Genomic DNA, 27,341 nt, shown 5'->3' on the forward strand with positions numbered 1-27,341 from the left:
CGGAAGGTAAAGTAATGATTATAACAGAAATCTAGGACTTTAGCTTTGACAAATGTATTTAAGAATGGGTTGATAGTTTCTGCAACCCGCATGTAATAAAAAGATAAACACTTGGCGTGATTTACATTCGAGGAGATTTAGGCCGAGCTTCTCTTCCGACTTGCGTACGCGACCTACATGTTTTATGCCGACTCCGAATGTCATCTGCAAGGTAGATGAATTTTCGTTGAGAAGCTTTTCATGGCAGAAATACTCTCGGAGTCAAATCACTTCCGAGGGGCGACCCCGATTTGAAAAACCTTTTCCTAATTGGAAAAACTTTTTCTAAATTCTTGATGTTACTTTGCGCGGCAGCTGAACCCACGACCCTGACTCTGGGGACTCCAAAACATTCGGCGAGTCTCCTTTTCGCTACAATAACAACAGAAGGTTCCACCCCAGCGGGTTAGGGGGCTTATAATATACCCGCGGAAGGTATGCCTGTCGTAAAAGGCGACTAAAATACCAAATTGATTCAAGGGGTTGTGTAGCGCAAACCTTTACAAGAGGTTGCAGTGAAATATATAGCTTTTCCAACCCTATTGTCAACCTCACCTACCCGTGGCGAATCCTGTTTCTTCAACAGCCGAGGCTCTGGCGACCCTAAGTTCCTTATGGATGTAGGGGATGGGAGGGCGGTATGGCCTAGCAGGTTTTATGTGGTCATACCAAATTGTTCCCGAGATGGTCGGGCTAGTACCTTAACGGTGCTTCTTACCGGAACGTTTCGGATCTGCGTTCGGCAAAGGACCATAAACATCGATAACACTCTCCAAGGCCTTCGGGAAGTGTCCTTATTGCTACAACAACCACAACAATCTTCGTTTTCCTCTTCTTAATAACGTTTCACCTTGATGCACGATAAAGTAAACACATTTTTGCATTTCTCTTTGCTTATTTATTTCATGTAATATTTAATTCAATTTTTTAAACAAACACAAAACCAATGTCACATACATGAATATTTGCACACAAAAAAAAAAAAAAATAAATAACCGAGTTAAATTAAAAATGAGTTCGTTGAACCAGGGCCTAAAAAGAATTAGGACACACAACACAAATGGTATGTTCTATCACAACAATTACTGGTATGATAATTAAAATACACTAAACTAGTTTCTAATTAATTATAAACTAAAGAATTGCTCGTTTATTTAGTTGCCCTGATGGCATACCTGATTTCGATGATTGGTGCACCAATTTACTTAGGCGTCTCTATGATGTATTTTATTAAGTATATGTATAAATATCTCTTGGGGTATGCCACGTGAAGATCGTTGAATATGCTCTTTAATCAAATTGTATGATTCTTCCTCGTATTTAGCGTAAATATCAGCAATGTTTAATTCTTCGTAAAGTTGTTTAATACGTGAGACTTTGTCTGGATCTAGAATGAGATTGAAATAAGCACAAATAAATAAATAATTTTCCATATGCTTAAAAAATAATTGACGTTAATGTATGTAGCATAGGTACAGATTTTTTATGCAGGAGCTCTACGCTTCTCGACTGATTATTCTTATTACCGTATTTGGCGAGTGCCAAAATTAGCTATAATATGATTTATGACTTAATTATGATTTTAACCGGCAAAATATTATTTTGCATGTTAAGTTACCGTTTTTCTTTCATTTGCAGATATTTGTAGGTCCAAACTCCGAAACAGATCCGAAAATAAAGTAAAATTGGTTTTTTGACCTATTGAAATAATGTGGAAGATCTTATACACATCTAATTATACTCAGCTGAGCAGAGCTCACAGAGTATATTAATTTTGTTCGCATAACGGTACCCCGTAACGGCATAAACAAATCGAGATAGATATAGACTTCTAGATATCAAAATGATCTGGGCGAAAAAAGAAATTCATTTAGCCATGTCCGTCCGTCCGTCTGTCCGTAAACACCATAACTTGAATAAATTTTGAGGTATCTAAATGAAATTTGGTATGTATGTATGTTCCTGGGCACTCATATCAGATCGCTATTTAAAATGAACGAAATCGGACTATAACCCCACGCCCTTTATCAAAATTTTCGAAAAACCGAAAAAGTGCGATAATTCATTACCAAAGACGGCTAAAGCGATGAAACTTGGTAGGTGGGTTGACCTTATGGCGCAGAATAGAAAATTAGCAAAATTTTGGACAATGGTTGTGGCAACGCCCACTTTTGAAAGAAGGTAATTTAAAAGTTTTCTAAGCTGTAATTTGGCAGTCGTTGAAGATATCATGGTGAAATTTGGCAGGAACGTTACTCCTATTACTATATGTGTGCTAAATAAAAATTAGCAAAAACGGATGACGAACACGCCCACTTAAAAAAAAAATTTTTAAAGTAAAATTTTAATAAAAATTTAATATCTTTACAGTATATAAGTAAATTATGTCAACATTCAACTCCAGTAATGAAAACGAAAAAATGCCATAATTCTATACCAAATACGAAAAAAGAGATGAAACATGGTGATTGGATTGGTTTTTTGACGCAAAATATAACTTTAGAAAAAACTTTGTAAAATGGGCGTGACACCTACCATATTAAGTAGAAGAAAATGAAAAAGTTCTGCAGGGCGAAATCAAAAGCCCTTGGAATCTTGGCAGGAATACTGTTCGTGGTATTACATATATAAGTAAATTAGCGGTACCCGACAGATGATATTCTGGGTCACCCTGGTCCACATTTTGGTCGACATCTCAAAAACGCTTTCACATATACAACTAAGGATCACTCCCTTTTAAAACCCTCATTAATACCTTTGATTTGATACCCATATCCTCAAACACATTATAGAGTCACCCCTGTTCCACCTTTATGGCGATATCTCGAAAAGGCGTCCACCTATAGAACTAAGGCCCACTCCCTTTTAAAATACTCTTTAACACCTTCCATTTGATACCCATGTCATACAAACACATTCCAGGGATACCCAAGGTTCATTTTCCTACATGGTTATTTTCCCTTATTTTGTCTCCAAAGCTCTCAGCTGAGTATGTAATGTTCGGTTACACCCGAATTTAGCATTCCTTACCAGTTTTTAATTACCACCTACCATTTTGACCATAACACTCAGCCATTAAAGCTTTTTGCGCTGCGTTCGCGCGTTGCATACACATCACCGCCAACCAAGAACATTTATTATCTTGTATATCTGTACCGAGTTTGCCTGTAATATCGGGATTACCATAACAATCGAGAAAGTCATCTTGTACTTGAAAAAAATGTCCCATTTCCAGTAGTATGATTTTGCATTCGCGAAAAACTTCTGGATCTTTAACACTAAAAAATGAAATAAAAAAAAAAATATATTCAAAATCATATTCAATATTTATAGGCACAACTCAATCAAGTATTTACTCACCCCGCTAAATGTAAAGCCGCAGCCACAGGGAAATAAAATGTATAATACGAAGTTTTATTCCTCACAACTGTGTCGTATTTATCTATTGTGAATTCGCTAACATTCTTACTGGCATTTAGAACATCCAACGCTTGACCGCTGGTTGTTATAAATGTGGCCTCCGTAAATAGTTCAATCAAATCAATATAACAATCCAAATGACGAAAATGCTTGCGTAACAATGCATAGATGCCACTCTCAATCATAAGTGCATCATTTATGGCTATAAGTCCAACATCTTCCAACTTGTGCCAGCACAATTGGCCACGTCGTGTGGTGCTGTTATCCATGATATCATCGAACATGATAAAAAAACATTGCACCTGTGAATTAGATGAGGCTTGAAAAAATTATTTGTTTTATTATTGAAGTAAATCAAGTTAAAAGAATTAAGGTCGTCTTAGTTTAGGTGAAAGCGCTTATCTTCTTTCAAAGCAAGATAGAGGCTGACCATAGTAAATGCACGCTTCCCTACTCAGGATCAAAGGGAAGATAGTGAAGACTAGAATAGCAAGAATAGAATAATAGGGATTCAAGGGGCTGTGTAGCGCAATATATAGCTTCTTCAACCCAATTGTCAACCTCACCTTCGAGCGGCGAATCCCGTTTCACTAACAGACGCTCTGGCGACCCCAAGATCCTCATGGAATAGCACAATTGAAGATCCTTCGTTGTTGTTGTTGCTGTAGCGATAAGGTTGCTCCCCGAAGGCTTTAGGGAATGTTATCGATGTGATGGTCCTATGGCGGATACAGATCCGGTACGCTCAGGTAACACAGAATCATTAAGGTGCTAGCCTGACCATATTGGGAACGATTTACATATGTGGCCACATTAAACCTTCAGGCCATAACTCCCATCCCACCCCAAGTTCCATGTGGTCGCCAGAGCCTCGTCTGTTAGCGAAACAGGATTCGCCGCGGATAGGTGAGGTTGACAATTGGGTTTGGAGGAGCTATATACTGCGCTGGCAACCTGAAGGGCTGCGCTACACAGTCCCTTGAATCTGGTATTTTAGTCGCTTCTTACGACAGGCATACCTACCGCGGGTATATTTTTAACCCCTAACCCGCTGGGGGATGAAGATCCTTCGTCATTTACCACAGCAGCCTTGCAATTAACTGGAAGAAAAACAAGAAACCCCAAAGCCAGACAAAATCTCCGCAGAAGCGTTTAAAGAAATTGCAAGAATGTCGCCGCAGGTTATGCTGCATATGTACAACGCATGCCTAAGGGACAGTTTGTTTGCAGAAACATGGTGCAGTTGGTGTTAGTTGCCAAGCTCAAAGGGATCCAACTACGCTCAGAACTCCCACTGGATGTCTTATGACACCTGTACGCCGTAATAACTCCAAATAAAGGAGGAAATGAAATATTGAACAGATAGTTTCTCTTGAAATAAGGGACACCTTCATGAGTACAATGAAAAGTTTCGGGAATATAAAAACTCAGCTGTTTAATCTAGAAGATCACGAGATGGCCCTAATAATCATCCATGCAAGTTTCGTAAATTCCTTTACCGAGTCATTCAGTGAAACCCGCTTTCAGAGTTCCAATACGCAATTTATGCGGTAGAGGAAAATAGATTTCCCAGAGATTCGATCTGGCCCAACTTCCATTTAAAAGTTGCAACTGGTTAGAATCTTACTTATTCCGAATCAACCTCAATGTATGCAAAGTATGTCATAAATGTAATGTGCCCCCACATGACACCAACCATCTTTTCAATTATATTGAAGAGCCAACGCAAAACCGATGTCCCTATGTGCAACCCCACTGAAACAGCCATTCCCTTGGACATCCCGTGGAGCAATCCTTTGGACTATGGCGCAGTACTGCTCGATCAACTAAAAAAACAACAGGACGAAGCTGAACACGCCTTTCAAAAACTTACCAAAACGGACAAAGACTCGTCGAAAATACTGACGATAATTTTAAAGCAAAATGGAAAGACGATATTTTTAGTACGGTTTGCAGAAGTGTATGGAATGCTTTGTACACTATGGTTAGGTTAGGTTGAACTGGCCGGTCCATGAGGACCTCACATAGACTCAATAAGTCCGTAGTGTTACCAGAAATTTGTTTTAACGACCAAACTGAAAAACCCTATCAAAAACCAGGACATATGTTATGAAATAGGTCCGTCCTCTTGGCAAATACTAAAAGCTTCCTAGGATTTAAGCCACTTGCTGCTTCTAGATCTGACAGCTGTATCACTCTCAATAGCTGGAGTCTTAGCCTGACAAGCGCAGGACAAGAGTACAGAAGAAGACCAAGCCTAATTTAAAGGCATGTGACGCCAGAATGCAGTGTCCAGTCAGAATACCCGTCATGAGTCTACAGTCCTCTCTTTTTAATGATAGAAGCAACTTTGTTAGTCTAAGGTTGTAAGACCTACACATAATCTTCGACACTTTACAGCCCCGCGCTTAAACCCACGCCTTTCCCGCTTGGTCGATCATGTGCACCTCTCGCCTTCGCTTAATCTCGCCCAGTCTAATTGGGACCTCTACGGAGCAAGCTTCAAGGGATGCGCCCTTTTTAGCTAGTTCATCCGGTTTTTCATTCCCATCTAATCACATATGCCCTGGGGCCCAATATAGATGTATGCTTCCCCCTGTCCCGATTCTCTCCAGACTGCTTACACTCTAACACGCATTAAGATGCTGTGCTATGCGAGATTATTGCCTCAATTGCTGCTTGACTGTCAATATAAAAGTTAACACGGTTGCTGCTTAAGCTATTCTCTTCCAGGGTTTCAAATTGTTCTGCTAGGAACAAATTCTCAAATAAAATACAAATAAAAATACAAATTGCTGAGCGGTCCAGTGGAGTATAAACATAACCAAAGCAAAAAAGCGGGAACTGGACGGTTCGATTTGTCTCATATAAGGAAACCAATAAAATATAGAAAAGGTAAGAGATATGTATATGAAAACCAAAACTGACAAAATTTGGTATAACAATTAAGTCAAGAGTTGCATAACGAATATAGAGAGAGATACAAGAAAGGCGAACTTCCTTGCACACTTTTAATTCATTCAAAAGAAGGCAGTATTTGATCTCGGAAAAAATCATCAACTCTTTAAGGAACTTCCGTTATGGTTCAGATGAAACTAATGCACACTTTCTTTCATCTTTAATTTATGAGTGAAATAATCTGCCGCGGTCTTGAATGTATGTTTAACAAAACACACAATGCAATCAATCCACCGTCAAATGAGAAATGTTATGTTTATATAATCGTTCAAATTTCAAACAGTTCTTGTGTTGTTGAGAAATGTTATTGTGCACTCCCATGCATTGTTGCTAAACAATATTTTGTTACCATTTCAATACACCAGCCGAGATAATTTGCTAATTTTAAATTTTCTGGCGAACGTTCTTCTGGTTTGACTAGATTTTTGTACGTTAAAACTGTAAGTAACCCTCGAGTCTTTTTGCCGCGTGGTAAATTGTATTGTAGGGCCTGCAATAAAAAAAAAAAGAAAGCAATCCTCAATTAGCTTGAAATTATTAATAAACAAAGTTCATCATTAATACCTTTCCATACCATTCTGCAGCCTCTGGCGTTTGGTAACTCTTAACGGCATTAGTGAGATCGTGTATAATATCTGTAAACAGATTATCCATTATACAAATTTTGTGCGCAAATAATAAACCAATTTGGTGTAAGATTGCTTTTATGCTTTTTAAAGAAAACTTTGTTTTTATTTTCGTTAAGTTTTACAATATGCAAATTTATCTAAGCAATATTTAGAAACTAATTTGTAATTCTTAACAAAGAAATGAACAAAAGCATTGCTCTATTGTGGAACCATTTTGGTATTTACATGTTAATAAATAAATAATTAGGTAGCTAGCAATATCTGTATTTTGTTCACTCACCAGGAAATGTGGCTTCAAAATCACGAGTGTCATCTTTTGACATTGTTAAGTGTGCAGGTACCGACACAAATTGATTGCTTAATGTTGTTAATGTGCTGTGAAGAAAAGGCGACATCAAAATACAGATTCGAGATAAGAGTTTTGAGTGAAAATAACTTGAAAACAAACAAAAAAATGTATTGCTAAGATGTCGTTTCGAAACTGAGTTCGAGACATTCCCCCAAATGTATTTCTCAGGCAAAAAAAAAACAAAAAAACTGAACTGAAGTTGATATTTTAAAATTCTTCCTCAATCAAATTAAAATTCTTTCTCAATCAAATTAATTTCATAACTTGTGTTGTTATGCTGGTTCTAAGAATAACAAGCTGGACCAATACAGGGTTAGGAGATGATTTGTATAACTTCCTTAAGTCTTACAATAAATTGTTCAACGCCGTATAGAACAAATATTAAATGTAAACTGGTTTTAAGCCCGTGAACCCCAAATCTTGTAAATAACTGCCATTTAGGGTAAAGTGGGCATGACGATGCTTGCCTACTACACCGAAGGTCCCAGGTTCAAGTCCTGGGCAGATATCACTAAAAAATTTAAAAAATTTAAAAAAAGCGGGATGCTTCGCAAGTATTCGTCTACCTGAGCAGAGGCTGTTTGGTGTTGGCATTCGTTCCTTCACTTAAATATATTGTGACGAATATTAGCATCACTAAGCTGCTACTAAATAAATGCACAGCAACAACAATAAAGCAGCAACTCTTATGTAGAAGGCGACGAAGAGATATCTCACACACACAAATATGTAGTCATCAGCCGAAGTAGTTATTCACACATACGCACGCATATGGCTTTGGGAGAGACGTTGACTACAGATATACATGTATATAGCTGGTAACTAACCAAACATGAGATATAACTGTTCGCCAAATTACTAGTCCTTAGGAGAAATGGGTGAACGAGGAAACCTAAAGTATAAATGCCGTGGAAGCTGAGTAAAAACTATTCGGTTTTGATTTAAACACACTATTGGTTGTGAAGTATAATTGTGAAGTACTACTCCCAAAGTGACCTAAATGAGGACTAGTTTGCAATACTGAATATTGGAGTGATTTATTCAACAGTTTAGCGATTCGAACGTTAGCAGAAGGTGCAATAATAGTTGGAATTCCCCGAAGTTCGTTACAATATAAAAAATTAATTATCTCCTTGGAGCTAAAACAATGTAAGGGGCGATAACGTCCGAAGAGATTTTAGGCAGCTTCTCTTCCAATTTGCGTCGTGCACCTTTTAATTTTCCCTATAAATTGGCCGCAAGGAACCTACATGTTTTTTGCTGACTCAGAACGGCATCTGCAAGGCAGATGAACTTTCACTGAGAAGATATTCATAGCAGAAATACACTTGTGTGTGTTCGTTTGCCAAATAACTTCAGAAGGGTGACCAATTTTTTTTTTCTAATTGTAATAACTTGTTTCTAAAATGTTCGGTGCGACTTTGCACAGGAGTTGAACCCAAGACCATCGGCGTGTGAGGCGGAGCACGCTACCACCACACCACGGCGACGTAAATGATAATCTCACCAAAGCAGCTGTGAAAAATTCCTTGAATGTTTACTATATTTTTTTCTTACCCCAAGTCAACCCACTGGCCAAGTTTCACCCCCTTATTAGTATTTATTTATGAAAAAAATGACATTTACAATTTATAAACTTCCGATATCGTGGTTATCATCTGGTTTTCGTCATTTTCAATGATAATACATTGTGAGTTCGGATGAGATTTTTACTTAATTTGATAAAGATATCTCCATCCTAGAGATATACGCCGCCGATAAACGCCGCCGCCGATTTTGGTCGTTTTTCGCACCCCGCCGCCGAATGTCAAAAATATCGGCGCGGCGTCCGGCGCGTTACTATATTTGCTACTCGTTTAAGACTGTTTTGGCCATTTATTGCTTATGTCGAAAAGTGGTCGGATATGGTCGAAAGTGGTATCAACGGATGCGCATCACTGCCAGTTATAAGAAACTAATTGCGAAATTTAACTCTTTATAACTATTCAAAAGTTATTTAAAATAACAGGCGCTTTCGATGTCAGCTTAACACGGACTTTGCATCACCCAATTCAGCAAGTTATTAAAACAAAACACTAAAAGAAAAGTTATATAATAAATTTATGCTCACTTTACATTTTTGAAACAATTAATAATGAACAATTAATTCAAATAAAATGACCCAAGGCGAACATGTTTTTAAATTGTCCTAAAGAATAAGCGAAATCAGTGATGCAAAATCCTTTAGTAGGTTCTAGGGGCATCAACACTGCTTTGAAATTATTCTTACCTCATACTTAAGTTGAGGATATATGTACTTATGAGAACGGTTTGGTAAATCACTAAGTCTTGCATTCAAACATTTGTTGTTTATTTGCGAAACTATACAATAGCGTCTGAAATGTTAATTTTGATTTTCACACTTCATCCTTCAACACCCAAGCCTCCCGGTTTGATATTTCCTAAAGTTGGCGGCCCTATCCAAAACTAGTCCCTTGGAGTGAATCACATTGATTATAGCCTATCAACCAGGTTTAAATAGCACGTACACGTTACGGCTCCTTTTACAAATGTGAATACGCAGGCACATATATCTACCAGGTGAGGCTTTGCCCTTCGCAAGAACACTCAAAGTGGTGAAGCAAAAGCTTTCCCAAGACAGTGGAACTAATGACCGTGTGTGATACTACCCTAACGTAGTGGACAGTCCAACTTGTCTGAAAGCTGAAGCTACGCGGTCATCCATAATGAGCTCCTATATCGTAAGGCCGGAAAACAGTAGTTAACAACTTTCAACTTAAAATCCGTCGACTTTCATTCTAAATTTGATTTAACGAAGACTATTGAAATCAATGTTGTGAACACAAACGTCTGCAATCTTTGGTCTACATTTTAAAAATTTTATCCAGGGTCCTTGTAAAATTTTAATTATGTAGATGCGCCGAGGATTATACGATTTTCACCCATGACGCAATGACATCCACTTATACTGCTTATGATATCGAGGGCGGCATCCTTGGCCGAATAGTCACTCCCTAACGTTTCAAGGTGTTTCTCTTGTGTAGCTCGGCAGCATGGCGCTACAAAAGCATCCGTTGGAAAGTCTTCGGAGCTACACCTAGAGCTTCTAGGAAAGTGACGTTGACGAAGGTATGAGTTCGAAGTTGCAGTCCTATAGCTTCTGTACTGGCATATGGTGTGAGGGTCAGGAGGCGTGGTAGCGACTGGTGGTAGAGATTCCTACTGTTCGCACATCCGGAATTGTAGCTCTTAAAAACAACCGAAAAAACCTGGAGGCGCCCTGTGCCACGAGAGTCATGAGTATTAATAGACCATTAAAAGCAACCCTAAGTCGCCTTTATGATTTAAAGAAATTGGGTTCGCGACGATTATCAGGAGTTAACCCGCGTGCTTTCCGCAAGGTCATTGAATCCGCCTTGACTCGCTTCATACCTGCCGGTAGAATTCCCGAAATTCGGCCTCACTTTCCGGCGGAGGCCGCAAATTTAGCGAGAGAACGTGACCTTATAAGACAGCTCGATCCCGGCGACTCCCAAATACGGGATATAAACCAACGCATCAGATTGCTTGTGGATGAACACAAGCGGGCGAAATGGGAGGAGCACTTAAGCGGTTGTAACCTCTCTGCCGGTGTAGGTAAACTTTGGTCCACCGTAAAGTCCCTATCGAATCCGTCTCCTCTCTGCCGGTGTAGGTAAACTTTGGTCCACCGTAAAGTCATATCGCCCGATATCTCTCCTATCGCCAGTAGCCAAGACGCTTGAAGCCATTTTGCTCCCCTACTTCAAAGCAAATTTGCAGCTAGCCTGTCAGATAAATTGTGGTTTAAATCAGAAGCCCCACCATAGAACAGTACTCGTTGCGCTAGACCTATCAAAAGCTTTTGATACTGTCAACCATGGCACGTTACTGCAAGACCTGGAAGGGTCTACCCTTCCCCCATGTCTTAAAAGGTGGACCGCAAATTATCTGGGAGGTCGGCAGGCATCGGTGCAATTCAGAAACGAAACATCAAAGCCAAGAAGAATTAAACAAGGGGTGCCACAGGGTGGTGTCCTATCCCCACTTTTGATTAATTTCTACATATCAAAACTACCTTCGCCACCGGAAGGAGATACTATCGTTTCTTTCGCCGATGACTGCACAATAATGGCCACAGATCGATGAGCTTTGCAACAGAATAAACGGCTAGCTCCCAGATCTCTCCAGTTTTTTCGCCTCGCGAAACCTGGCATTATCACCGACTAAATCATCCGCGACCTTATTTACAACTTGGACGTCCCAAATGTCGACCATTTTGAACATCCACGTCGATGGCACTATGCTGCCGACTGTGCTACACCCCAAAATCTTGGGTGTGACGTTTGATCAGGATCTACATTTTGGTGAGCATGCAGCCGTAATTGTACCGAAAATCCAGAGCCGTAATAAAATCCTCAAATCTCTTGCTGGCAGTACTTGGGGGAAAAGATAAAGAAACGCTCATTACTACTTACAAAGCAATTGGCCAGCCGATTGCATGATACGCGTCCCCTATATGGTCGTCAAGCCTTAAAACTACTCACTGGAAGAAGCTACAGGCCTGCCAAAATACTGCTCTCAAAATCGCAACGGGCTGTCTTCTTATGTCCCCAGAGCACCATCTACATAATGAGGTGCGAATACTCCCCATCAGGAAGAGAAATGAGATGCTAACCAAACAGTTCCTGTTGAATACCCAGAAACCTGGGAATCCCAACAGGTATCTGATTGATGGGCCAACACCGCCTAGGGGCTTAAGGAGTCATCTCCGTAAGCATTAGGAGGAAATACGGCACGTGAGAACTGAGCCTTATGAAGCTAAAAAACAAAAGCAGGTCCTCGGTGAATTCCACAAACAGGCGTCGAACCTTTATGCCGGGAAATTGCCCGGTGAATCCAGTACTCAAAGAACAGTACCCAAAACTTGCGGAAGAGGAACGCACACTCCCCAGGGAAACACGACTCACTCTAGCTCAACTTCGATCTGGATACTGTAACAGGTTAAACTCTTACCTATCCAGAATCAACCCTGACATACAAAATGTATGCTCCGCTTGCAATGTGTCCCTACATGACACCAACCATCTCTTTAATTGTAATGTGGAACCAACGCCTCTAACACCCCTCTCATTATGGTCCACCCATGTTGAAACAGCAAGTTTCCTTGGACTCCCGTTAGAGGATATTGATGACAATTTGTGATCGGCCGCACCTATTGGATGGGGCGAAGCACTGCTACAACAACACACGCATATAGCTGGTAACCAAGTAGAAGATTCTAGAAGGAGAAACGTCTAGACATTTGGAGAAATATGCGGACAAGGCAACAGAGAGTATAAAAGCAGAGCAAGCTGAGTAGTAAGTAATCAGTTTTGATTTAAGCACGCTATTGGTTGTGAAGTATAAAGTGTTATTGTGAAGTAGTTTCAAAGTAGTCTTAGAAAGACCATTTTGCATTATTGAATATTGGAGTTATTTATTCAACAGTTTAGCGATTCGACCGTTAGCAGAAGATTTGGAATAAACGGAATTTCCCTAAATTCGTTACAATTGGTGTCAGAAGAGGAAGATTTCGAATACAATTCGGACATGGCAAAGTTAAGTGAATTAAGGATCCAGCAACTGAAAAAAGAGTTGGAGAACCGTGGATTGAATACAAACGGCAATAAGATCGAACTTCAAGCACGGCTACGAGAGGTAATGGAGTCGGAAGGAATTAATGTGGACGATGATGTCTTTCATCCGGATGGGGACGAGACAACAACAAAAATTGAAGAGAAAAATGAAACATCGCAGACAGTTACGAGCACAGACTTGAACATGATTTTAGCTGCAATATCTGCTCAAACATCAACAGTGTCATCTCAACTGGCAGAACAGAAGACTTATATGGCATCCCAACTGGAAGAACAGAAGACATATATGACAACTCAGTTGGCTGAGCAGTTCAAAGCACAAGAAACGCGTATTTCAGAAATGTCGACACAGATTACATCTAAGATGGAAGCACAAGAGGAGCGCTTATCATTGCAGGTGGCACAAATGTCTTCGCAGTTAGAAGCACAGAATACAAAAATTGTACAGCTCGAGGACAAAATGGATGCCGAGATGGAAGCTTTGAAAGGTCGTATACAGGAGTTGCAACTTAATCGCCCGGCTGCTTCGACGAGTAATCCGAAGGTAAAAACTCCATTTTTTGACGGCTCTGTTCCTTTCCAGGTATTTAAGCTTCAATTTGAGAAGACGTCAACAATGAACAACTGGAATGCGCAAGATAAAGTTGCTGCACTGTTCGTGGCATTGAAAGGGACTGCCGCGGAAATCTTACAGACTATTCCAGAGTACGAATGGAACAGTTATGAAGCATTGATGGCCGCTGTCGATAGACGTCACGGAAGCGAGCATAGAAAACAGATATACCATTGCAGGAGTTTGCTTCGGATGTTGAAAGGTTGGCTCTTTTGGCAAATGCGGACGCACCCGTGGAATACACTGAAAGGGTAAAGATTCAGAGCTTTATAAATGGCATACGGGACGTCGAAACAAAGCGAGCTACATACGCAAACCCAAAGCCAACATTTGCAGAAACGTTATCACATGCATTGACTCGGGAAACTGCCTCACTATTGAGTAAACCAGCTTTCAAAGCACGCCGTGTGGAAGTAGAAAGGCCAGATTGGGTAGACACAATTTTGGAAGCACTGAAGGGATCACAACAGAAAAATGCTGAAGTTATGAAGTGTTTCAAGTGCGGTAACCCAGGTCACACTGCCCGTCATTGCAGCACCGGTCCTGGTAGTTCCAACTTGGCTGGTTGTAAACACAAAGCTGGAGGAGATAAGCAAGAGCGAGTCAGATGTAAAGATCGAGAACTTGCTCCAGCTATTGAATGTCCTGTGATATCTATCTCGCAAATTGAAGGAAAATCGAGCAGTCTTACCGTCAAAGAAAATGTGGATGGCAAAGAACGTGTGCTGACTTTGGATACGGGGCGCATCTCATTCCTTAATCCGATCTGATTTGGTCAACAGGAGAGTAAAGCCATTACCTGGAGCAAGATTACGTGCGATCACTGGCGAGTATAACCAAGTCCAAGGAGAAGTGGTATGTGAGATCTTAATTGGAAAGGTCACAATTCTACACAAATTCGTTGTGGCGGAGATTGTTGATGAAGTCATATTGGGAGTGGACTTCTTAGTTGACCATGACATCAGAATCGACATGCAAAGAAGGAATATACGCTATAAGAACCAGGATGTACAACTCAACTTCAGTTTGGAGAAAGGGTTCAGCAGTAAGCGAGTGCTGGTGGAGGCGATTCGACAAAGACCGCCAAAGTCAAAAGCAGTAGATCGGGCAAAGGTTGATGGAAGGAATGGGCCAAACAAAGCAAAATCAAAGATACCTGCGAGAAAAACACTGGCATTGGCAAACCCAAATGGACGCACTCAAACGAAGGAAAGAATTTCCCAGAAAGAATGCAAGGGTAGTTTCAAGCCAGAGCGCACTACTGTTGTGAACCGTCACGACGATACTGATGATGCAAAGTCAACTCGTCAAGATCAAGCTCTGCGAAGTAGCTCATTGGCCAAACAACAGAGTATGAGGGAACGAAACAGGATAACGAGTAGTAAGACGAAACACAGGTACGACGGCAACAACAATTCGGAAGGTTTTTTGGATGTAGATTTGGTACTGTTATACAACCTCATCGGCGGAAAGGTGTTCCATCCAAATTTTGGTGCAGTTGGGAAGGCACGTACAAAGTTGTGAAGACGATAAATGATACCATCTACCGCATACAAACAATTGGGAAACCACGAAATAGAAGGGTGGTTCATTTGGAGAGGCTAGCAGCGGATCGAGAGATTTGTCTGATCGGGATGATCAGACTTAGGTGGAGGGCAGTGTGACGAATATTAGCATCATTAAGTGATACCCACATCACTAATTTGATACTAAGTAAATAAAGGCACAACAACAATAAAGTAAGCTGCCACTCTAGTGTACATCAAATCAATCATCATTTACTAACATACATACAAGGCAGCGGTGAGATACTCACAAACGCATATAATGATCAGTCTAAGTAGTACTCACATATACACACGCATATGGCTATGCGAAAGGCTATAAGCTACAAATACGCATATAGCTGGTAACCAAGTAGAATATTCTAGAAGGAGAAACATCTAGACACTTGCAGAAATATGCGGACAAGGCAACAGAGAGTATAAAAGCAGAGCAAACTGAGTAGTCAGTAATCCGTTTTGTTTTAAGCACGCTATTAGTTGTGAAGTATAAGTGTTATTGTGAAGTACCTTCAAAGTAGTCTAATAGACCATTTTGCATTATTGAATATTGGAGTTATTTATTCAACAGTTTAGCGATTCGAATGTTAGCAGAAGGTATGGAACCTCATTGCCAAACACTTCCCATGACGGCTTTTGACTCAAGCGTCATAGTAACCAAGATTCCTACTAAGTGCTGACGAAAATTTAAAAATTATGAAGAAGGACAGTGACGCGCTCTTAGACTAATATGCTGCGATTACGATTATGAAGCAAATTAGAAAGGAGCATTTACGAATGCGAATTTTAGACAAAACGGTAGTTTTATATTAGTACTAAAGGTTTATTTCTTAAAAATACTTGGTATCACCCACGGATCAAAATCTACGAATAAGCGCTTTCGTTTATGTAAATGGCAAATTCGCAGCAGTCCTAGTACATATAAAAACAAGTAAGGAAAGTTAAGTTCGGGTGTAACCGAATATTACATACTCAGCTGAGAGCTTTTGAGACAAAATAAGGGAAAATAACCATATAGGAAAATCATCCTAGGGTAATCCTGGAATATGTTTGTATGACATGAGTATCAAATGGAAGGTATTAAAGAGTATTTTAAAAGGGAGTAGACCATAGATCATAGGTGGACGCCATTTCGGGATACCGCCATTAAGGTGGACCAGGGGTGACTCTAGAATGTGTTTGTACGATTAGGGTATCAAATGAAAGGTGTTAAGGAGTATTTTAAAAGGGAGCGGGCCTTAGTTCTATAGGTGGACGCCTTTTCGAGATATCGCCATAAAGGTGGACCAGGGGTGACTCTAGAATATGCTTGTACGATATGGGCATCAAATGAAAGGTTTTAATTATTATTTAAAAGGGAGTGGGCCTTAGTTCTATAGGTGGACGCCTTTTCCGGATATCGCCATAAAGGTGGACCAGGGGTAACTCTACAATGCGTTTGTACGATATGGGTATCAAATGAAAGGTGTTAATGAGTATTTTAAAAGGGAGTGGGCCTTAGTTCTATAGGTGGACGTCTTTTCGAGATATCGCCATAAAGGTGGACCAGAGGTGACTCTAGAAAGTGTTTATACGATATGGGTATCAAATGAAGGGTGTTAGTGATTATTTAAAAGGGAGTGGGCCTTAGTTTCATAGGTGGACGTCTTTTCGAGATATCGCCATAAAGGTGGATCAGGGGTGACTCTAGAATGTGTTTGTACGATATGGGTATCAAATGAAAGGTGTTAATGAGTATTTTAAAAGGGAGTGGGCCTTAGTTCCATAGGTGGACGCCTTTTCGAGATATCGCCATAAATGTGGACCAGGGGTGACTCTAGAATGTGTTTGTACGATATGGGTATCAAATGAAAGGTGTTAGTGATTAGTTAAAAGGGAGTGGGCCTTAGTTCCATAGGTGGATGCCTTTTCGAGATATCGCCATAAAGGTGGACCAGGGGTGACTCTAGAATGTGTTTGTGCGATATGGGTATCAAATGAAAGGTGTTACTGATTATTTAAAAGGGAGTGGGCTATATAGGTGGACGCCTTTTCGAGATAACGCCATAAAGGTGGACCAGGGGTGACTCTAGAATGTGTTTGTACGATATGGGTATCAAACTAAAGGTATTAATGAAGGTTTTGAAAGAAAGTGGCCCTTAGTTGTATATGTGAAGGCGTCAATAAACCAATCCAATCAACATGTTTCATCCCTTTTTTCGTATTTGGTATAGAATTATGAAATTTTTTTCATTTTTTGAAATTTTCGATATCGAAGAACTGGACGTGGTCATAGTCGGATTTCGCCCATTTTTAACACTCAAGATAAAGTGAGTTTAGTAAGTACGTGAACTAAGTTTAGTAAAGATATATCGATTTATGCCCAAGTTATCATGTTAACGGCCAAGCGGAAGGACAGGCGGTCGGCTGTGTATAAAAATTGGGCGTGGCTTCAACCGATTTTTCCCATTTTAACAGAAAACTGTTATCGTCATAGGAGCTTTGCCCTTACCAAATAGGATGATAAGGATTGGTAAATTTTTGTTCGACTTAAGGCATTAAAAGTATTCTAGTCAAATTAAATGAAAAAGGCGGGGCCACGCCCATTTTGAAATTTTCTTTTATTTTTGTATTTTGTTGCTCTATATCATTACTGGAGTTGAATGTTGACATAATTTACTTATATACTGTAAAGATATTGAATTTTTTCTTAAAATTTGACTTTTAAAAATTTTTTTAAAAGGTGGGCGTGTTCTTCATCCGATTGTGCTGATTTTTATTAAGCACACATATAGTAATAGGAGTAATGTTCCTGCCAAATTTCATCATGATATCTTCAACGACTGCCAAATTACTTGTTGCAAAACTTTGAAATTACCTTCTTTTAAAAGTGGGCGGTGCCACGCCCATTGTCGCAAGATTTTACTAATTTTCTATTCTGTGTCATAAGTTCAACCCACCTACCAAGTTTCATCGCTTTATCCGACTTTGGTAATGAATTATCGCGCTTTTTCGATTGTCGAAATTTTCGATATCGAAAAAGTGGGCGTGGTTATAGTCCGATATCGTTCATTTTAAATAGCGATCTGAGATGAGTGCCCGTGAACCTACATACCAAATTTCATCAAGATATCTCAAAATTTACTCAAGTTATCGTGTTAACGGACAGACGGACGGACGGACATGGCCCAATCAAATTTTTTTTCGATACTGTTGATTTTGATATATGGAAGTCTATATCTATCTCGATTCCTTTATACCTGTACAACCAACCGTTATCCAATCAAAGTTAATATACCCTGTGAGCTCTGCTCAACTGAGTATAATAATACACAGCGCACTTATAAAGTGACGTTTTGAGCGCATACAAATAATTACCGCTGCCGAATTTGCAGGAAATAAACGACCTTTAAAATTAAAAAAGCGTGAGATTATCAATTAATGCCGAAACGTGCGGAAACAGAAAAACTAATTTGATTATTCTCTAATGTCTGGGTGTCAAGTTATCTGCTATCTCAGGTTCAGTCAGTTCGATGTCATAATAATGAATTGAAAAACAAATGAAACATTCTTAACTGCTCTATTTGACGTCTCTATAAACGATATGTATTTTAGAATACTTTTACAGAAACTCCACGCTGTTTTAAAATTGTGTCTCTTCAGCGTGGTTTGTTTTTGTAAAATCAAAAAAAAATTCTTGGTCTAGGTCGATAAGATCAGAGTTTAAATTATTAAAAAAAGGATGATTCCTAAATACTCCCGATAAGGTCCTGAAATCTATCCTAAAAAATTATTGCATCCATAGGGCTGAAATGACCTGGGGATAGCAGCGAATAGCTCTCGGATAGTCGCAAAATGATCAAAAAAAAATGAAACTGAATCTTATCTCGAAATCAATTTTGAACTATTCCGAAAATTATTTCGCAAACCATGCTGGTTTGATGCGGGTGTAGTCCCGAAATGCTCCATACAAAAATAATTAAGAATCTCAATATAATCCCGAACTGTTTCAAAGGAGTTGAGATAAATTCCCCAAATACCGAAACAATCAAGAAATATACAGGACTATACCTGAAAGCAATTCCAAAAGTATTCTTTGAAATATCGCGAAAGGTTTCCGAAATATTATCTAAATGATATTAAAAATAATCACGAAATAGTTCCGAAATTATGTATCTGGAACGCAATTCCGCAAAAGTTCCTAATTAGTTAAAAAGTTACATGGCCGCCGTGGTTGATGGTAGCGGACTCCGTCCACCACACAGTGGCGTAGTAGGGCAGGCATCTTGCCCCGGGCGCTACTTACACGGGCACCATATGGTCCGCAATGTCAAGGTTCCTGGGTAATTTATATTTTTATTATATCTGAAAATATTGATTTCTGGAAAAAATTTTCTATACTAAAAAATGCATATATCCGGAACACTTGCGACAGGTTGTGGAATAATTGAAAGCATATATTTTTTTCCCACGTTCAACGTTACGATGGGAATTATTAAAAAATGCTTTAACAAAAAACTGTCAAACGTGACGAAACACGATGGAGCACCGCACCAGAATACAAGCGGTTAGCGTTATCGTCGAAGGTCTATAGAATGAAGTAGAACACTTAGAACAATTAGCAGAGGGCACTAACACCACAAGTGACACCAGAAGCGAACCTACAAAAGATACTAAATTTTAGTTTCATAACATTAATTCATTTCTGGTATGAAATCTTAAGGAGGATTGATCGTGTGCAGCTCAGATTACAAGATCCGGGGATGAATTTTAGTATAATGATTTTAAATAATTAGCGACTGAACTATCCGAAATTTGAGACATATCCTGTGAAGAAGCAATAGAAAAAGCGAAGTTTCTTTGTGAAAAATGGGATACTGATATAGTAAAACGTATAAGAAGGCACCGCGAAATGCCCGGAGAATCAGCTAGAGATGTTGGTCTTTCCGCAGAATGTGAAATTTCTCTCGTTAGGACAGTGTGCTCGATCGTCTCCAACAAGAAATTCGTACAATATTTATACCACTAATTAGGGGGCATCTATTAGTAGAAGAGAGGAAAAAGAGGGAAGAACACTGGCGCAATATGCCAGGCCTGAGGCAATCTAAGTTACTGTTAGGGGGTTATAGCACAACTCGATATAGAGCATTAATAGGCCTCTCGAAAGATAACCTAAGAATCCCAACCGCTATTCTTACAGGCCACTGTAGACTGAACAGCAACATGCAGAAGCTGGGCATAATATCGAACATGCCGATTTTGTGATCGATCAGCGGAGACGGCGGACCATATCACCCTGGAGTATGATGCAATCTCAAGACGCGGGTCTAAATTTATGGGATCACCATGGCCAGAGCATTCTCACATCAAATTCCTCAAGCCAGGTGAACTGCTAGGGCTCATCAGAGATGTCGGCTTGGATGAGGAGCTGTGAAAGAGCTGAGGGCACAATAGACCAATGGTCGCAGTGCGATCCTCAATTAATTATCTATCTACACCACTAAATGACCTTAATTTTAGATTTGGATTCCTCTTACACGTTGGAAATTTGTTAAACAAGGAAATTAACGACTTAGAAAGAAATTGTAAGAACTTGAGTGAATTTTATAATACAGATATCGATGGAACGGAACTTTTTATCGAAATATCCCACTCAACATGTAGATGATTAAATTTTCAATTTCCCTACATATAAATACAATTTGATTACTCTTTCTGACTAAATAATGAGTTATCATACAATTGAACAAAAGAAATAATCAAATATGAATACTTTTGATGATCAAAAACTGAAAAGCATTTTTCGATCACTTTTTGGAATCATTTTTGAAGTTTTTTGATGATTAAATTTTAATATTTCATAAAAACTAAAAAAAAATAATCAAATATGCTTACCTCTGTTGATCAACAACTGAATATAGTTTTTCAAAAATTTATAACCATTTTTACTTCAGCTTTCTGAATCTTTTCTGACTATATTTGTTGACTGAATAATGAGTTTTATACTTGTTAAAATTTTACTTTTCATTGAAAATCTTATTTTTTTCACATACACACATTTTTTCAATCATGAAGTTCAGCAAAAAAAATGCGTATATACAAATTTTATTATTAAGATATAATGCAAATGCTGCTCGTGACCGAAGATTTCCCCAACCATTTCTCCACCTTCGGCTTCCCAGAAAATACAAATGCAACCATTAGACAATACAAAAGTTGTGAACTATTTGAACCGCAGGAAAGTGAAAATCTCTTCACATATGTAGATATGTATCTGGATATCGCTTCAACATCCCGTACCGTATCGTATTTTAAGATATTGACGATCATAGCTGATGTTGGATGTTGTAGTCGCAGGTGTACATATATCGGTCAAGTTTGTTTGCGAGTGACCTGTGGTTCAAATAGCTCACTTCCGCATGCTTTCTTCCCCTGATGAAATAAGATTACAATGTAGTATCTTATTTTGAATGAGATCCCACTCAGCATTTAGGTGATTCAATTTTGAATTTCCCTACATATCAATATAATTTGATTACTCTTTCTGACTAAATAATCAGTTATCATACAATTGAACAAAAGAAATGATCAAATATGAATACTTTTGATGATGAAAAACTTAAAAGCATTTTTCGATCACTTTTTGGAATCATTTTTGAAGTCCTTTAATGATTAAATTTTAATATTTCATAAAAACCAACAAAAAGAATAATCAAATATGCTTACCTTTGATGATCAAAAACTGAATATAGTTTTTCAATCAGATTTTGGAATCAAATTTGAATCAAATATGTTTACTTGAGGTGATCAAAAATTTATAATCATTTTTCATTCAGCTTTCTGAATCTTTTATGAATATATTTGTTGACTGAATAATAGGGCGGGTCGATTTAAAAATCGCTCATTGCTCTGTGGAAATCGTATTATAGGGATCAAAATAAGAAACTTTGCCGAAGGAACCATACCTCTAAAGCGAATTCTGATGTACCCCCCTTTGAATCGAACTTTTGGGTAGGGGCAATTTCAATTCTACCTGCTGTGTCTTGTGGTGGATTAAAAAAAACAACACAAGCAATTTTACGATCTGCAATTGTGTCACAGTGATACCTTAATTTTTTAAAACGGTTGAATAAAAAACCCACACAACTATGTTTACGACATGCAAATGCATCACAGTGATGCCTTGGTTTTAAAAAGGGGTTGTAAAAACGCTAATTTCTAATAATTTTTTTTAATTTCTTTTCTATAACTAAGTTAAATTCATTTTTCCATTTACATATGTTCTGACTAAATAAATTTCTAAAGAGAAATATAAACTCCAAAAAGAAAAAACATAGGCATTTCAAAGTGGGATTTTTCAAAATTTGCAAGTTCGACCAAAAGGGGGGGCATCAGAATTCGTTTTAGAAGTATGATTCCTTCGGCAAAGTTTCTTATTTTGATCCCTAGAATATAATTTTCACAGAGCAATGGGCGATTTTTTTGCCTCCTCACAAATCGACCCGGCCTACTGAATAATGAATTTTAAACTTGTTGAAATTTTACTTTTCATTAAAAATTTTATTTTTTTCACATACACATACTTTTTCAATCATGAATCTAAGACAAAATATATAAAAATTTTATTATTTATGCAAAAGATATTCTTCAAGACAAAAATAATGTAATGCTGCTCGTGAACGAAGATTTCCCCAACCATTTCTCCGCTTCATCTTCCCAGAAAATACATAATGATTGGAGAATACATAGGTTGTGAGCTATTTGAACCCCAGGTAAGTGAAACTATCTTGACATACCTGGATACGGCTTCAACATCCCGTATCGTATCCGTATTTTAAGATGCAGACGATAATGCTGATGTTGGATGTTGTAGTCGCAGGTGTATATCGGTCAAGTTTGTTTGCGAGTTAGCTGTGGTTCGAATAGCTCACTTTCGCATGCTTTCTTCCCCTGACGAAATAAGATTATTATGTAGTATCCTATTTTGAATGAGATATGAAGAATAAATGCATTATAATGGCATTCAAAAATCTCAACCAAAACGATTGAAATATGTTCACAAATGTGATCAGAAAATTACTGTAAAAAGCAGTCAAATATTAGTCTAAAACTATTAAAGCTCAATTCTACAATGATATCAAATATGAATAAAAAGCGTTTCGAAATATGAATCATAAATGATTATTCAAGAATAATCACATTTATGGTACATTTTTCTCCCGACGATACATTAATTTTCGAACAGAAAATGCTTTTAAATTTGAACGTGTTTAATCATCTTGGGGTATGATATATAAATATTTTTTGATCAAAATTTTCAAAAAATGTTGCCTGGGATGTGACTGCAAAATATTACTTCGCAGTATAAAATAAATTGAGCCTAAAACTCCGTTAGAATTACTTCACTCAGCATTTAGGTGATTAAATTTTGAATTTCCCTACATATCAGTACAATTTGATTACTCTTTCTGACTAAATAATGAGTTATCATACAATTGAACAAAAGGAATAATCATATATGATGATGATCAAAAACTGAAAATCATTTTTCGATCACTTTTTGGAATCATTTTTGAAGTCCTTTGATTATTAAATTCTAATATTTCATAAAAATCAACAAAAATAATAATCAAATATGAATACTTTTGATGATCAAAAACTGAATATTGTTTTTCAATGACATTTTGAAATCATATTTAAATCAAATGTGTTTACTTTAGGTGATCAAAAACTTATAATCATTTTTCAATCAGCTTTCTGAATCTTTTCCATTGTGAATTCATACAAATGAAAAATCTTTCTATTCCTCCATTGCCATACCTACCTGTCTAATAATAGCTGACAGAGAGAACGGCTGTCGCGAATGGCCAGAGAATGGAAGAAAGGTTTGTTTTTTGCTCGCGGTTATTAAATTGAAGTGCCATGAATTTTACATTTGTGTTTCAAATCTGCTTTTCTTTTGAATGTGTGTGTACAGAAAATCAGACTACATATTAATATTAATTTCTAAAATCAAGTGAATAGATTAAATTTGAGCAGCCAGTTATGCAAACATTTTAAAATAAGTAAATAATGCAATATACCATTCGTCTACAAAAATGTTTTAAAAATACTATTGAGCAAATGATTTAACTAATCGAACAGCGATTTAACAGGTGATCGATTGTGAACGTTTTTTTTCAAACATTCGCCACTTGTATGAATTCGCAATGATCTTTTCCGACTATCTTTGTTGACTGAACAATAAATTTTATACTTGTTAAAATTTTACTTTTCATTGAAAATCGTATTTTTTTTCACGTGCACACATATATGTAATAGAGGTTTACGCCGATCACTATATCGGCGGCGTGGGCGGCGCGCCGGTGTTCTTGGTTTAAAAAGCTTTTTTCTATTTAAAAAAATAATATTTAGGAAAGGTTTTTGTGTGTATGTATTTAAGGGAATCAATGTATTGGCGATTTCGGAAAGATCTGGGGTTTTTGCCTCAAAGTCTCGCGAATCGTTCAAAAAATTTCAAGAGCAACTCCTTGCGGAGGGACTGTCCTTCATTCACTTACTCCAGGGAGGCTTCGAACCTAGCCCCGGTCTAAGGGACTTTTGTCTGCATGTCTCCTACAAATCGTAGTTTCACCGCCGAAGGGGATGTTCTGGTCTAACTTCTAATACTCGCTATCGACACGATTTCTTTAAATTATTTGTGACCCCTTGCTGGTCACGCACAAAGGCGACTTACGGTTGCTATTAATGGTCTTTTAATACTCATGGCTCTCATGGCACAGTTTTAACGATGAGCACCAACGCTGGCCTATTGTTAATCGCGCCAAAGGGGCATCTAGTTTTTTCGGCTGTTTTTAATTCCCGAAGTGCGAACAGTAGAAATGATGTCCACCACCAGTCGCTACCACGCCTCCTGGCCCTCATACAACATGCCATCACAGAAGCTATATGACTGCGACTTGGAACTCATACCTTCGTGAACGTCACTAGAGGCTCTATGTATAGCTCCGAAGACTTACTAACGGATTTTTTTGTCGCACTATTCTGCCGAGCACTACCAGAGAAACACCTTGAAACTTTAGGGAGTAACTATTCGGCCCAGGATGCCGCCGTCGAAATCATAAGCAGTCCAAGTGGATATTATTGCGTAACTCATGGGTGAAGTAGTATAATCCTACATAATTTATATTTTACAAGGACCCTGGATACCTCTTTTTATACTCAGTTGAGCAGAGCTCACAGAGTATATTAAGTTTGATTGGATAACGGTTGGTTGTACATATATAAAGGAATCGAGATAGATATAGGCTTCCATATATCAAAATAATCAGGATCGAAAAAAAATTTGATTGAGCCATGTCCGTCCGTCCGTTAACACGATAACTTGAGTAAATTTTGAGGTATCTTGATGAAATTTGGTATGTAGGTTCCTGAGCACTCATCTCAGATCGCTATTTAAAATGAACGATATCGGACTATAACCACGCCCACTTTTTCGATATCGAAAATTTCGAAAAACCGAAAAAGTGCGATAATTCATTACAAAAGACAGATAAAGCGACGAAACTTTGTAGATGAGTTGAGCTTATGAGGCAGAATAGAAAATTTGTAAAATTTTGGACCATGGGCGTGGCACCGCCCACTTTTAAAAGAAGGTAATTTAAAACTTTTGCAAGCTGTAATTTGGCAGTCGTTGAAGATATCATGATGAAATTTGACAGGGACGTTACTGCTATTACTATATGTACGCTTAAGAAAAATTAGCAAAATCGGAGAAGGACCACGCCCACTTTAAAAAAAAAATTTTTTTAAGTAAAATTTTAACAAAAAATTTAATATCTTTACAGTATATAAGTAAATTATGTCAACATTCAACTCCAGTAATGATATGGTGCAACAAAATACAAAAATAAAAGAAAATTTCAAAATGGGCGTGGCTCCGCCTTATGAAATTTGGTAGGGGCATAGATGTTATGATGTTAACTATTTTCTGCGAAATCGGTTGATGCCACGCCCAGTTTTTATACACAGTCGTCCGTCTGTCCTTCCGCATGGCCGTTAACACGATAACTTCAGCAAAAATCGACATATCTTTAATGAACTTAGTTCACGTGCTTACTTGAACTCATTTTATCTTGGTATGAAAAATGAACGAAATCCGCGCCCACTTTTTCGATATCGAAAATTACGAAAAATGAAAAAAATGCCATAATTCTATACCAAATACGAAAAAAGGGATGAAACATGGTAAGGTAATTGGATTGTTTTATTGACGCGAAATATAACTTTAGAAAAAACTTTATAAAATGGTTGTGATACCTACCATATTAAGTAGAAGAAAATGAAAAAGTTCTGCAGGGCGAAATAAAAAACCCTTAAAATCTTGGCAGGTATTACATATATAAATAAATTAGCGATATCCAACAGATGATGTTCTGGGTCACCCTGGTCCACATTTTGGTCGATATCTGGAAAACGCCTTCACATATACAACTACCACCACTCCCTTTTAAAACTCTCATTAATACCTTTAATTTGATACCCATATCGTACAAACATATTCTAAAGTCACCCCTGGTCCACCTTTATGGCGATACCTCGAAAAGGCGTCCACCTAGAACTAAGGCCCACTCCCTTTTAAAAATACTCATTAACACACTTTCATTTGATACCCATATCGTACAAACAAAGTCTAGAGTCACCCCAGGTCCACCTTTATTGCGATACCTCGAAAAGGCGTCCACCTATAGAACTAAGGCCCACTCCCTTTTAAAATACTCATTAACTCCTTTCATTTGATACCCATATCGTACAAACAAAGTCTAGAGTCACCCCTGGTCCACCTTTATGGCGATATCTCGAAAAGGCGACCACCTATAGAACTAAGGCGCACTCCTTTTTAAAATACCCATTAACACCATTCGTTTGATGCCCATATTGTACAAACAAATTCTAGGGTCACCCCTGGTCCACCTTTGTGGCGATATCTCGAAACGGCGTCCACCTATGGAACTAAGGATTACTCCCTTTTAAAATACTCATTAACACCTTTCATTTGATACCCATATCGTACAAACGCATTCCAGAGTCAACCCTGATCCACCTTTATGGCTATATCCCTAAATGGCGTCCACC

The 27,341-nt window shown here is 38.2% G+C and overlaps 1 protein-coding gene across 3 annotated transcripts in view; it reads right to left on the reverse strand.

Moving 5' to 3' along the window:
- Nucleotides 1–914: 914 nt before the first annotated feature.
- Nucleotides 915–27,341, reverse strand: part of Fpps (Farnesyl pyrophosphate synthase) — a 70,990-nt gene continuing 44,563 nt past the window's right edge. For all 3 annotated transcript variants that reach the window (XM_067774597.1, XM_067774598.1, XM_067774599.1), the window contains exons 2-7: nucleotides 7,327–7,421; nucleotides 6,982–7,052; nucleotides 6,767–6,907; nucleotides 3,400–3,761; nucleotides 3,091–3,317; nucleotides 915–1,426 (exon numbers count right to left, since the gene is read on the reverse strand). In XM_067774597.1, the coding sequence (XP_067630698.1) occupies nucleotides 1,245–1,426; nucleotides 3,091–3,317; nucleotides 3,400–3,761; nucleotides 6,767–6,907; nucleotides 6,982–7,052; nucleotides 7,327–7,421 (1,078 nt within the window). In that variant the 3' untranslated portion in view covers nucleotides 915–1,244. The remainder of the gene's footprint in view (nucleotides 1,427–3,090; nucleotides 3,318–3,399; nucleotides 3,762–6,766; nucleotides 6,908–6,981; nucleotides 7,053–7,326; nucleotides 7,422–27,341) is intronic.

This window comes from Eurosta solidaginis, chromosome 3 (genome assembly GCF_040869045.1).
Source record: "Eurosta solidaginis isolate ZX-2024a chromosome 3, ASM4086904v1, whole genome shotgun sequence".
NCBI lineage: Eukaryota > Metazoa > Arthropoda > Insecta > Diptera > Tephritidae > Eurosta > Eurosta solidaginis.